At 32.8% G+C, this 14,968-nt stretch overlaps 1 protein-coding gene across 1 annotated transcript in view; it reads right to left on the bottom strand.

The window, feature by feature from the left end:
* The window catches only part of LOC100164483 (division abnormally delayed protein), an 87,820-nt gene extending 73,400 nt beyond the window's left edge, over positions 1-14,420 (bottom strand). The window contains exon 1 of the mRNA XM_008186814.3: positions 13,761-14,420. Within this exon, the coding sequence (XP_008185036.1) occupies positions 13,761-13,929 (169 nt within the window). The 5' untranslated portion in view covers positions 13,930-14,420. The remainder of the gene's footprint in view (positions 1-13,760) is intronic.
* Between the last annotated feature and the right edge of the window lie 548 nt (positions 14,421-14,968).

Raw genomic sequence — 14,968 nt, 5'->3', positions numbered from 1 at the left:
TTCGTGTTCATAAATCATATAATAGTTTAAATACATTATAAATAATATTATTATATTATAGTAACACGAGTGTAATAATATGACCATTAGTTTAATGTATATAATTTGTAAACATAAACATTGTAGCATTTATATGATTTTTTTCCTTTTATCGGTTTTTTAAAAACAAAACAAATGATACGGACTCATTCGCTGAGATCTTTTCTGGATTTCAGATAACATGCTCGTCATTAAAAGCCGGGAACTATAATATTGTCTATTATCATTGTTATTGAGCGTGTACTATAGGAGCTATGAGCTATATAATAGGTATAAACGTAAGACTTACGCAACAAGTCCTTCAAAATAAAATTGGACTTCTATGAGGGGGAGGGGAGGGGGTGGTTATCGGATAGCTGGGTAAAACTACGACAACTGTCGTCCAATACACATCAATTGATCTTTGAACAAAGAGCGAAATTACGATTTCATTGTAAAAATATATATATAATAATAATAGAAATTACGTCACTTGATTTTTTTCTCTAATCCGTTTCGTCTAACCGCATGTGTGTGTGTGTGTTGTGTGTAAAAATAGGGAAAACGCATGTAGTGCTGCTGCAGCGTGGGTGAGACGAGCAGAAAATCACATTATGGACGGTGGTTTCGGCGTTCATCACAGAGGATAGAATACATATACATGATAATATAGTAATAATAATATACACACTGCTGCTGCAGCGTGGGCCTTGAACGTCTAGAAATGACAATAGGACATATAACCGGGCGGAGGGAATACAATTTTTTTTCCTTACTATTTAGTTCTCTTCTTTATATATATATATATATATATATAATATAATATTACGTTATATACATAAATAATATAATATAATGATTCGGTGCGCAAAGGTTCGGCGTCCTCGCACATCTTTGACACGTCCGCCATGTGTGTGTATTATAGGTATACACTCGTAACTGTCGCCACCACTGTCGTCGGTCAGACACGGTGTGCATAGTTTTTCCAACCAACCGTTTTCACTGTTGTATAGGTACGCTATACGCGATGCACGCGCACTCGGGCGTTTTCGGTACAACTGACCGTAGATAGAAAGAGCGAGAGTGAGTGAGAGAGAGAGAGAGAGAGAGAGAGAGTGAGAGAGATCATTGACCGCCGTCGTTGCCGTAGAACCACTGCAGGTATAACGAATTTTAAATTACTGTATAGCTAGTAATACACCCTCCCGACATGAAGTGTATATTATGTGTGTGTATTGTACTCGTAATGGTAATTACTAATTAATATTATATTTTGCATTATACGAGTATTAAAGATATATTAGCATAATAATATGAACGATAAATATATAATATAGATTATACAGTACCTATTTTTAAACGTTCCAACTCTCTACTACAACGGTCCAGCGTTGGTCGGAAAACCATAATTAATTATAATATTATATACTATAACTATAATAATAATAAGTAATCGATGATGATTTTTATCTTTAGTATCCATATGTATACATTTAATTTGGCGAGTTAAAAAAACCAAACTACATTATAATATACCAGAGGCCTCTCATCATTTACTTTCGAGTAAATACAATAATTATTAAAATAAAAAACTATTTATACAGTAGACAGACACTTTAAAATACGACATTACCACGATGACCTTAAGGGCAATTTATTGAAGTAAAGATATTCATGCACTGTGCAACTATGTAGGTATTAGATTATCATTGAGATGGGAAAATAACTTATTTTTTAGCGACACAATGTTATCATGCATACTTTGCAATCATATAGGCATATATAGATACATTATACTCTAGCTACTTATCTTTTGTTCGTTGCGTTTCTGTATAGGCTATATTTTATATTATTTTTCTTCGAGTATCATATATTTTATTTTAATGCTATTATTACAAGACACAAGTATATAATACTTCATGCGTTATTTTTTTTTTAACTTTTTTTTCTTCATAATTAAAATTTTTAATCTGTTTTCAACAGCAAACATAACACATTGTTATTATTCTAGTGTTAAATATACCTATAACTGTTGCTCTTGTCTGTCAATATGTGTGACTTACGAGTTACATAATATAATTATTAATCCAAGCTGAACCGTCGCGGTCGTAATGTATAGTATAATTTCATGAATTTATCACCGCGACTATTATTAGGATACCTTCTATTTCTGTTGAGTTTTCTTTTGGCAGTTGGATATGTAGTATATAGTCGTAAACAAGAAATGAAGCGACGACAGTAATTTATACGTAAAATAATATACACTTCGAGTTTAATTTCAACTCGCGACGTGTTATCCACTTAAACAGCTCGACGAAAGCCGAAAGGATACGAAAATATGAAACCGTTCGGTGTTTTTTTTATTTAAAATTCATAACTAACAATTTAACAATTTAATAATATAACTTCACTATAACTAATTGGGTCTGTATCGTTATCGATAATATTTTATATACGAGCATAATATAATATGAGGCTGTATATTATGTACCTATGCTGGCTATACTTAATACCTATACGAACCGATTTTAGGGCCATTTATTTTTTCGTTTATGACTTACATTCCTATTGTAAGTAATGATAATAAGTGGACGTACTGACATAATTCTTTTAAAAAATAGTTGATTTGATCGAAAAATAAACTTTATAATATGACATATTATATTATGTAGATATTATAATATTTGAATGTATTATGCAATTAATATTCATGCATAAATATGGTAATTGGTAAGCTTGTGTAAAAAAAGTGACTACAGACTTAATCCGGAACTGTATAGGTATAACTTTATATACTATATAATATTATGGCATATATGTACACGTGCGTGTTGTCTACATAATTCTTAATTAATATTCACGTGTGTAATATAGTAATATCATACCAACGACACAATGTATACAATGTATAGATAGGACATTATTCTCGACAAATCATAGATCCGTGACCTTAAAATTATCAAATACGCATGTTCAATTGATATCCTGTGGATTTGATAAGTTTGTATTATAAGTACATATTATTATATTTATTACTGTAATAATACTGTACCTGGTCAGAATGTTCTAAAAATATAATCAAACTACTAATTTTGAATGATATGTTCAAATGTGTACACCTAATACACTCGTATTACCTATATGCATTCACAATGGACGAATTAATTACTAATCGTGTTTACACGGTAATAACAACTTAAAAATGAAAACAATAGCGGCTTAAAAAATAAATTATACATTATATTGTACTATGCATATTTTTTATTTTTACTATGAGAAATTGGTACTACAAACTACTAATTATTTGTGTACAACTGACAAATACGCGCGCATGCTTTAATGAACATTTATTCAATTCACTATAGATTACAACTTTACAATCATAATAATATAGACCGTAATGATGACAACATAATACCATGAATACATTATAATATATATGTGACAATACGTGCCTACATTATATTGTATGCGCAATCAAACAGTAATCAAAATAATTGAAAATATATATAATTACGGTAGGCAGTTGCACGTTTAATGGTTGGGGGAGGGTGAGTGACTAGGGTGAATGTCCTGGGCAGAAAAATGTTAATCTATACCCAGCGATCAATAAATACTAGTGATGGATATATAAGTATTTTGTTAGTGAAGTAACTTATTAATCATCTCCCAAGTACCTCTAGGTAACAAAATTGAATTTAAATATAAAATTTATTTTTATTTTTTGTTACAAAAAACTTTAACACTATTACACACTGTACCGCTGTACTTATAAATTGACAGTTTTAAAAATCTTTTTTGTTTTCTCTAACAGAAATAAAATATAAAAATGTAAAACTGTTTTCATACGGGTCTAATGGTCTATGTATATTAATACGAGTATACTCTACGGGGCGGCGCGGCATTTTGCAGTAAATCTATTTTATCAACCACAACCTAAAATATAATTTATTATGAGTTTTGATGTACTAAATACTAATGTATAATGTACTAGATCATAACTTCCAAGATTTTGACTTAAAAAAATAAAATTCAAATCTCTATAAATAGCTCAAAAATAACCAATAAAAATTATATCATGTCCAGAAAATGATAATATAAGTTTCTCCATTATATTAAGATTTGGCAGTTTTCTAATTTTGACAACGCCCCCCCCCCCCCCCATATGTATTATTATTTACTTTTAAAAATATAGGATCATAATTAATACTATATAATATAATATATAGAACAAAATCTCGTTGGGGGAAAAGAGGGTGCTAATAAAATTTGTATGCCTAAATTCGCCACTGATTATAGTTTATCTTAAATATATAGTACCTATACACTAGGAAGTGGTTGTAAAAATTAAGTTATTTAAAGTGATATCATATTATTATAGAACTCATAATTTCTAGCGCGATAAAATAATGCTATACACAGACCTGTACATTATATTTATGTATAATAGCCTGATAGGTATAACTTTTCAATCAATCAAAGCAAACACATAACTTACCACGTCTAAACTTTAAACATTCATCAAAATAATATTATAGTACACGCAAAGTTTGTATATGAACTATCGTTGTAGTATGGTACAGCTTTTATAGAATATAATGAAATGACGGAAGTCACGATAAGTTAATTTCACATTATAAAATGTTGCTATTATATGGTAGGCATGCGGTGTACATTGAACACTATGATAATAATTATTTGTGCATTAGTAGGTATACACGTTTATAAATACCTAATTATTTGTTTACTAATTAAAAAAAAAATGCCGCAATAAACTCAATGCTAAAATCGTCTGTTAGACGAATATAATAGAATTAGCGAGGAACAAATCAAACAAACATTTATCATTTTTTATCATTATCCAAAATATGAACAACTTTCGAAGATCAAGAATTCCTATTATAAATCTGGTCACACTTGAAACAAAATCATTAATTTCAGTCAAGTTAGAATGAATAAACAAAACATAAATTAAAAAAAAAATATTTTGCTTCTTTTGAAAAATAAGCATTTGGTTGTTGCGTAGTACGTACGTCAGCTACTCAGATTCTATACAAACCAACAGATTTAAAATTTATTAAATACTTAATAGGGTTTTCAGTACTTATTTAGGCATATTATGTGTATTATTATACCTTATACAAATTAATCCACAGAATACTAAACAAATTTATCTACCTACCTATTTCATAATAAATCATAATTATCCCCACAATCTCACATAGTCACGTACTACGTACTTATATGTATAAAATGTATGGATATAGTATATACGTTTATTATAATATTCATCTTTATTTGCTATCTGTTAGGTCTGTACAAGACCACGAAGACTATATAAGTATAATCTCAAAATCATTAGTCATGCCGATAATAAAGCCAACTATAAATTAATGGCAAAAACTAAAACCCAGCCGCTTTTACACATTTATAATCATTGTCTTGATTTATGTACAAAATTTAAGTCTAGATACATCATTATAATGCAGAATTCATGTCCGAGCTGTATAATTATTTTGTATTTATTTTAACTGATTAGAAAGGGTATGCCAATTAAAAGTTAAAACCTAAAATATGTCTCCAAAAGGAAAAAAAATAACAAGAAAAGCCTCCATTATTTATTACACACCTATATAGGGACAATGCAAAATGCTTTTCCGAAGATAGTGCCCGAGTAACAATCGAGACAAACTGCTGACTCAGCGCCTCCCGAATGATCTTCAGAGCACACACATACTTACATTGCGAATAATCACTATTAATATGGAATGTTTGAATTCCCTTTTCAACAACACAAATAACCACATAGAAATGGTATACACAATAAATAATTATTAAGTGACGAAAAATATCTCCTAGCTCGGCTAGGTCCGCAATATAACTGCACTTGTCGCTATAATAAACATCTAGACATTGGGTAGGTAGGTATCTAACTATCTAAGAAAAGAAGTTCGAATACTAAAAATGAGTGAATGTATTTTATTATTTTAACATATTATTTTTATGGTAGGTACGTATAAGATGACATTTGCATCATAAGAATTATTGAATTAAATAATGATAAATTTCGAAATGTCACAATTAATAGAATTTCCAATGGTTTTTAATCGCCGAAGCGTTGGATTACTCGTCTCCCGATATTAAAGTACGTAGTTTGGTATATACAGCACAGGATATGCTTATATGTATTATATTGTGTAAAGTGGTGAAGCAGCTATAAAGCGAGATTCTTCGGTGTTTTTTCTCCCAGATTAACGACTGCGCAACCACCACGTCATAATAATAATATATATATTATAATATGCAGTAATAATGACTAATAACGTAATATATTCTATTATCAAAAGAATATATCGTCTTAACGTCATACTCATTGACCGGCACACGTATGTGTACGCACACTTTTTATAGCGCACGATCGTTTAACCCGATCTACAGCCATCTATGGCGGCTGTCTAACGCTCGAATGGCATTCCTAAGCACGTGCAATAGATCTACATTATTCGACGAAGGTGGTGGTGGTGGCGTGCGTGACTCGAAAACGGAAAACGGAAATCGACCACGAGTGCCCGGAAAATAAATTTAATAAACTTCGCGAAAAGCTCTGCCGATACCGGTATCACTGGGTTGGTTGGTTACCGCAGGATGGGTTACCCCTCCCAATGAGCCAAGTTGTACATTTTTACGCCACAAACAATAATCGTTTTTAGGAAAATTTAATTTTTAATCGAGCCTTACTCTGAAAGATCTAAACATATGATAATATATACCCACACACCAAATTCGTTTTCGGGGATTTGAATAGCATGTCAAGTGATCGTGTATGACGTCACATTGATTAAAATATCTGATGGAAACAATTTCCGTAAAAAATAAAACGTGGACCAGGGGTATGTAATATAAATGTTTGATATGGAGGGAGTGACGGGAGTGGTGTATACCTATAATATACTTATTATACAGCCAAAGTCAGCGGCGGCAGCGGTGGTCGTCGTTTTCGACTCATCGTGGGAACATAATAATAATAATAATAATAATATTATTATTATACAAGTTTCGGGTGTCCGGTGCCGGTGCTCCGTCCGCGGCGCGATTCAGGGACACGCGCGGCGGGGGGTAGGAGGACGGGTGGACAGGTATATACCGCGTGGGAGGTGTACGTGTACGGCGGCGGCGGCGGGCCACCGGCGTTTAAAAACCATCGTTGCCAGACCTAATGGAATGCACCGGTGAGAGTGTGTGTGTTGCCCCGCCGCCGCCACCCCGTTGAGCACCACACCACCACCGCCTCACACACGCACACACACACACATGCGCGCGCGCTCATACACCTTTTCACGCGCTTTAAACGTGTGTTTATGTGTGTGTGTGTGTGTGTGTGTGTGCACCAGTCGCCTACGGCGAACCGCCAGCACCACCGGTCGCTTTGACCAGAGCGCCAGGCACCACGTGTAATAATAATAACAATATCGTATAACAGGGGGGTAGATTTTGGCGGGGACCGTGGTCCGGACGTCCGGTTATACGAATTCCAGAATTCCGACTATATATTTATACATGTATAATTGATGTATATGGATGCTGTAAGAAGACGTGTCGTTGATGATATTGAAATAGGTATAGCGTTTATACGCACCATCTGTATTTAAGTCGTGACGATTTATGTAATAGAATCTGATGTCAAGGCACTGCTAGGCGTGTCCAGACCTTATATTTAAGCTCATCAATACACGAATGTGAAACCAGGTGGGGATAACGAGTTTGACACCCAAATTTTGATGAAAAATAAATATCATTACCTTGTATTGTGAGTATATACTATGTAGGTACTGAAAATAAAATAAGTAATAAAATTTATAAAAATGAAAAGAAAAATTATTAACATTTAAAAGAAACCGGAATTACTATTATTGATATTACATTTATTCACATGCCTAAATGGCTTGTCAAATTTCGCAGATGGTGTATGTACATGATAGGCACGATCCGTAGACACGCCTAAATGGATATCAGTGTTATTATTGTTATTGCGCGTAATGTACCTATACCCCGTATTGTGTCTGTATTGATGTACACAAGTCATAAACTCGTAACACTATACGTGTGCGTGCGAAATAATGGATATACGTAAATATTGCGTGTCGAGTGTACATTACAAGTAGGTAGATACAAATAATGTTATATGCGTGGAAATAGACGAGTGTACCTAAAGAGTTTTTCATTTCTACAATACCGACGAGAGGACTACGTTTATACGTTATACACTTATACGCGTGATTCAGCTTTTCAGTTTTAACTCGCATTTAGTTTTATTTTGACCCGCAAAGTCACTTTGTTATCGAAGGATACCTCGAAGGATATTGTATATGGTCACAAATGTATAAAGTACGGCTCGTGGTGCATTGCGTAGCTTGTACAAATAAAACAAGTAAGAGACACGACGTAAGAATGCCAATAAACAAAATGTTTTTACATAATAATTTTTTGTAGTGGGAGAGTTGAGGGGGCAGTGAAGCCCACAAAAGCTCGGTATTATATTTTTGTTCCCTGCAATTTTCATTAATACCAAATAAAATTGACCACTTGATATAAATACTCAAATAACTACGCTTCAAGGGGAGAGGTCCAGAACCTACAGAGACCCCCTCACTGGTTGCGCCACAGTCGTTAGGTCTGGCGCTATGCAACAATTTCCACGGTTGTCACACAATACCTATTGTGTAAAGAATATATAATAAATAAAAATAGTGGATTCGCGTTGCTCGAGAATAAACGAGAATATAATACTCGTTTATTCTTTTATTATTATTATTATTATTATTATTTAGGCCGTAAACGTACTTATCGTTTCAATAAGATATTTTAATCCACACCGGATCGAACTACGTATAATTCCGTGTATTATTTTTATTATATTATCTCAAACCGTCCTTGCATTGCGGAAGTATTATACAGTCATAATCCTATGTAATATGTGTACGAATACGACTACACCAAAGGGTGTTTCATACAGTAGACTATTAAACATTTACAACCAGACTTATAATGTTATTATTATTTTAAACCATAATATATATATATACGAGAAATGTACCTACTGTTGACGACCCTGTAATTTTAGATTTGAACGTCATCAAATCATCACACGAGTAATAAAGCGTAACGTCATAAATAATGTTGAAAAGCTTTTAAATAATATTACCATTTACCATACCATGTTGTCCTATTTACAACATTGATAAATCCATTTGGCCGACTTCCCGGATGAGTTTTAAATGAAACGTCTTCTTTTTTTCGACCAAAATGCATATAAGGAATTTTTTAAGACCAATAAATCCGCCTTCCTATTATTAACTGTACAGACAATTGCAGAGTTATTTGGCTCGTTCCCACTTTAATTCTACATTGTTTTACACACAGACGTGACAAACACTGGAATCCTAAATAGGCTATTATAATATGACTGCAATTCTGGAGCGGATGTTCTGACACGAATGGCTGTTTTTACATTACCTATTGTATGATTATACAACTTTTAATTCATATTTATTCAAATTTTGAGTACCTATAGGCTATAATCATTTCGATACTAGTTTCCTATAATTTTAATTATTTGACTAAGAGTTATAATTATTATTCGGTTCTCTCGACGATATTAAAATACAATAGTTTAGTTTTCATTGTTAAAAAAAAACTTGATCAGTTTGAATCACAACATATTTTAGTACCTACAAGTAATTATTATACTTAAGTAATAGTCAACTGTAGATATTATGTATACTATAAATAAGTACTTAAAATCCTCGGAAAACGGCAATTTTATTAAAGATGTTTAGATGTCACGGCTGTTGAACTATATAATTAAATCACTTATTTTATGTAAATTGTTTTTATTACATAATTATTTAAATTCATGCTTTGTCTTGCAGCCAACGTTGACGAAACCAACATAAAATATTGTGGAATGGATTTTTATTTGAAAAGAGTATAATATTAATTAAAATAATTTCGAGTGCATTGTTAGCAATGAGATTTTATTAAGACGTAAAATTCTTTAGTGACCATATATTGGTGATAAAGTAACTTTTAGTGACCGGCCGAATTACTTTTTTTAATTTTGGCTAATGCATGAAAATATTGTCCGCGCCCACTTGGTCCGGTTGGCAATCAGCCACGGGAATTCGGCCAAACAACGATGTCCCCACCTAAGTCCCAATAGCACGTATGTCCTGTGATAATATTCGTTATTTTATAGAGTTTTAGTTGTTTGGGCATATTTTGGTCGCCTAACTTTTTCTGTTTGTACGGCATTCAATTTCAAACTCATAATATACTGCCCACGTATAGCACTACTGTGGGTAGTGTTTGAACCATCTTTTTTAGTACCTACTACAAATTTGAACGCAATTTATTACAGAGATATTTTTTTTTTCAATTAATCAGAAACTTGGACACAAACTCAAAATCAAAATACCAAACGCAACACATCTTATACCAACACAATCAAAATCTTTATTAAAATATCAAATTCAGAATGGAACATTGGAACATCTGCAATAAAATATGTACACTGATTACATAATGTACGAAGCATGATAAATAACTAATTAATAAATGTGTCCGTTAATATGTTTTGATTATGATTAATTCATCCACATTGTTTATAAATAACATATTATTAAACAAATCGTATTTTTTTTTACTCTTCTACAATAATTTTTACTGTACCTACCTATACGTTTTATAGCCATTTGTTTTTTCATACAGGGAATATGTTCTTAAAAGTACGACTAATGCGAGATGATTAATTATAATTGACCACTCCGTAATTTGTCGTTTTTATTAGAATTAATATGTTAATCACAAGTTTCCTCGACCCTTCATTCTACAGTAGGTACCTATATATGCACCCGTAATATTAGATTCAGTTACACGTATGACGCGTGTACGTTAATCGCGCCGGCGCTTGTGGTTACCGTGTTTTAGTTGAATTAATGGGAGGCGGCTGACCTGTACGGCAATAATATAATTTTATACGGAGAACATGAGATCACGATTACACAGTCCCTGTTACCACAGAATAATGAAGTCATTGTGGTATAATTTACAAAAAAAAAAACAAAATCCAACGCGACGTGTTCAATTAGGAATTCACTGTTCAGTACCTTTTTTTTTTATAGAGATGAACACACCCCCGAGGTTAACATGATGTACATACGTAATAAATTATTATGGAAATTTCGTCTGAAAAATAATATTCAACTAAAAACAGCGAATTCCATAAATGATCAAAATCATCCTATAAAGATATAACTTAATATAATTAAAATCACTTTTGTTATTTATGTTTTTATTGGTAAAGTTTAACTTAACTTTTTGGTTAGCTTAAAAACGAAAAGAAAAAAAGCATCGCTATTTATTATTTTATTTTGTTGATGTTTTTTTAACTAAGAAGTCTTTGTTATCACATTTTTATAAACTAAACTCAACTCAAAAAGTAAAAAGAAAGTAACTTCTTGTCGTAAAAAAAGAACCCGAATGAAAAGAAATAAAGACGAGATTTTATAGTTGGTTAAACTCTATTAATGTGCAGTGTATAACCATTATTTCAGATGAATCAATATAATATTGTGGTTCTATAACACTCAATCTACTATTCCAGAACAGTTTTTAAAATTGAAAAGCAATCATTTACGTATATATTACAGTAGATAATTTTCAATTTTAACTAAACTATGCAGTGGCATGGCCAAGATTTTCTTTTTTTTTTTGGAAAGGGGATAACCTTAATTATGATTTCTTATAAATTTGGTATACCGAGGCCATATGTATAAAACATTTTAGTTTTGCAGCAACCTTCATAAGTTACAATTTTAATAGTTGGTTACGTCTTGCGTATAATACATCCATAGAACACTGAAAGCATTTTTAATTATTTCTGAATTTTCTGTGGGTGGAGGGACTGTAGCCACCTCAGCACCACTGGCTATGCCACTGTAACTATGTAAACATAGTATTTGCAAGTGATAACTGACAAGTGATAAATATAGTAGGTATATTACAATTTGTTTAGATACGTATATAGAATAGTATAATATTTACAGGTTCCTCCTTTATAATTTTTAATTTTAATATTCATATAACTAATATTATTGAAGATTTAATTAGATAACGTACTCAAATTATGCTCGTAATATGTAAGGAAGCTTTGTGATCACGTAAACAATTTGTAAGAATTTATTTTTAAACGAATAGTATTAAAATTTAAACATTGTAAAATTCGAGGTAAAATTGTTATATGTTTCAATCGAGATTATTTCCTTTAGAATTATAGATCTCGATCATAGAGTGTGGTCTTAGTAATCTTCAAACGATAATCCAAATTATATACGTTTACCAAATTAATAAAATCAATTGTTGTATGTATACACAAGCATACAAATTTACATTATTCTTTTAACTTGCAATGTCTGAGTATTTTAATTTCTAAATATCTTTGTTTCTGTATACAAATAGCAAAATAGTGTTATATTAATTTTTAGTGAATATTAAACAGTGATTATAGTTTTTTTTTTTAAAAACCACGATTGTAAATTTGATTGTATCTTATACAGTAGGTACTACATAAGTGAACGTTTAAGAAAAATAATATTAAACATACCATTTGGGGCTATTATTATAATGAGATATAAAACCTAGGTACTCGTGATAAGAAAGTCTCATTAAGTGGGACAATCATCAATACTGTTCGTACGTTTTTAGAATATTGTAACAATATATTTTACCATATCAGACAAAAATAAATCAACAGTTGAAAAGTTGATCTAAAATTAAATACTTAAATTTGAAATTTAATAAGTATACAGTTACAAAATTGAAAATATTAACGATCAATAACGATTTAAGTATCAAGAACAATATATTTTAAACCTACCTACCTATATGATTACTGTATCCATATATCTACATCTATAACGGTCATAGGAAATGTACCCAGCTGGATGCTCTTACGAGTAAGCATTCTAACTATATTATTGATACGAAGTAAGACAAGTTGACATTACAGGTTTGTCACAACCCGATCGCGGGACGAATCACTGTAGCATGAAACAGCACATATTTATACAGAAACAGTTGCGGGGGAGGTGAAGTCAACGAACCACGATATTTATCGTAAGCCATTGTTCGGGTGGTGGTGGGAAGGACAAGGGTAATACATTTAATATTATTATCACTGAATTTCCAATTAATTAAAAAAAAATTTTTTGAGACAATTTTATCCGTATACCTAGATGAATAAATGGGTAGAGAATATCAGCTAAATTGTTTTGTGCTTAGATCTGTAGATACTATAACACTATAGTGTCGAGTGACCACGGCAAGGCAGTACAGTAGCAGCTAGATCGGGACAGTTGGCTGCCATTCCGATCATAGAACCTTATGCAATATATAGGCATGTCTTATATCATATACATTCCTCTATATATTATCAATGGGAACGATCTGCTGCAGATGAAGTGGCGTGTATATGGGTACTCGTATAATATACGAGGTATAGGTATAATAATAATCGTTTCGACTCGCTCGTGGCATGGGCTCTCGTAAAGCTCGACACACCGCTGACAAGAATACATACGATAATATAAATAGTCTGAGTATTATGATGATAGTGTATGACGTACCCATATAATATACATAATATTTATACGAATATTAGACCGAGAATGAACGGTGGCGCTTACCTTGGTCGATCCGCGACGTCGGCGTGTCGTACAGGCCGACTGATCGGAACCGCTGTACGGCCACGCGGCATTCCCCGTCTGCAGCTGACTCCGCAGACGTCGGGTAGGCGCATCCGTCCCACCGACGGTGCGCCGACAACACGATTACCGCCAACAAAAACCTCCGCATGTCGGGCTCGGAGGTGTGGGCGGCTTGACGACGGACTTAAAGGTATCTCCTAATTATTTAATATTATGTGTATAATAATGTATATTATGCACGGTGATGCGCGGAAACACGATCGGAAACTGTTGTAGACACTAGCGCGACCGCCCGCGACACGGCGACGTATATATATTATTATTAAAATATAATACACGTACTTTTATATTTTTACTACTACGTTTCCGGAACTAAACTCAAAAACACGCGTGAAAACAATAATTTATCGAATTTGGAAAAAATGACCGCACACCCGACGGACGAAAAACTCGCGTAATCAACAGTTGGAATTTTGGTACATTTCCTCGTCTAAAATTATTTTTATAATAATATATTAATTAATATTATAACCGATATTGAAAATACGAATACGACGACAGCGGATGCGGCGTCGATCAACGGCAACACGCGTACAGCTCAACCGGGTTTGAACGGCACGACTGACTGACGAATTCGCGGGCGATGCACGTCGTCGGGGGCGCCGCCGCAACTCGACGGGTGGGCGGTCACGATCTGGAAAAGCAGAGGTGGAGGGACTTCTGCTGTGGCGGCGGCGGTGGCGGCGAAGACGGCGGTCAGCTGAGCCGGACGGCTGCGGCGGCGGGTCGACGGCCGCGCACTCCATCTGTCGGCCTACGGGACGGAGATTTGCCAATTTTTATAACGTGCAATTTATTTTTATCGTCTTCAATAATTTATATACCTATAGATATGTGTACGTATTATTATATTTTTATTACTATATAATCATTACGCGCGAACTAATATTAATTTTTATATTGTACATTACACATAAAGGTAAATGGATTGTGTAATTTTTTTTTGCTTTGTAATTTATCTACGAATAATATAATATTGTCTTAACATAATTATTTATCTAACGGCGAAACTTCAAGCTAAATAAATTATTATTATTATTTAATACGTAATATTAATATTTGCATAATGTATTAATAATAAACTTATTATGACTTAACGGGTACTAAATGAATTTCAGTATTCAATT

Source organism: Acyrthosiphon pisum, chromosome A1, assembly GCF_005508785.2.
Source record: "Acyrthosiphon pisum isolate AL4f chromosome A1, pea_aphid_22Mar2018_4r6ur, whole genome shotgun sequence".
NCBI lineage: Eukaryota > Metazoa > Arthropoda > Insecta > Hemiptera > Aphididae > Acyrthosiphon > Acyrthosiphon pisum.
This window is presented reverse-complemented; position numbering and strand designations above follow the sequence as displayed.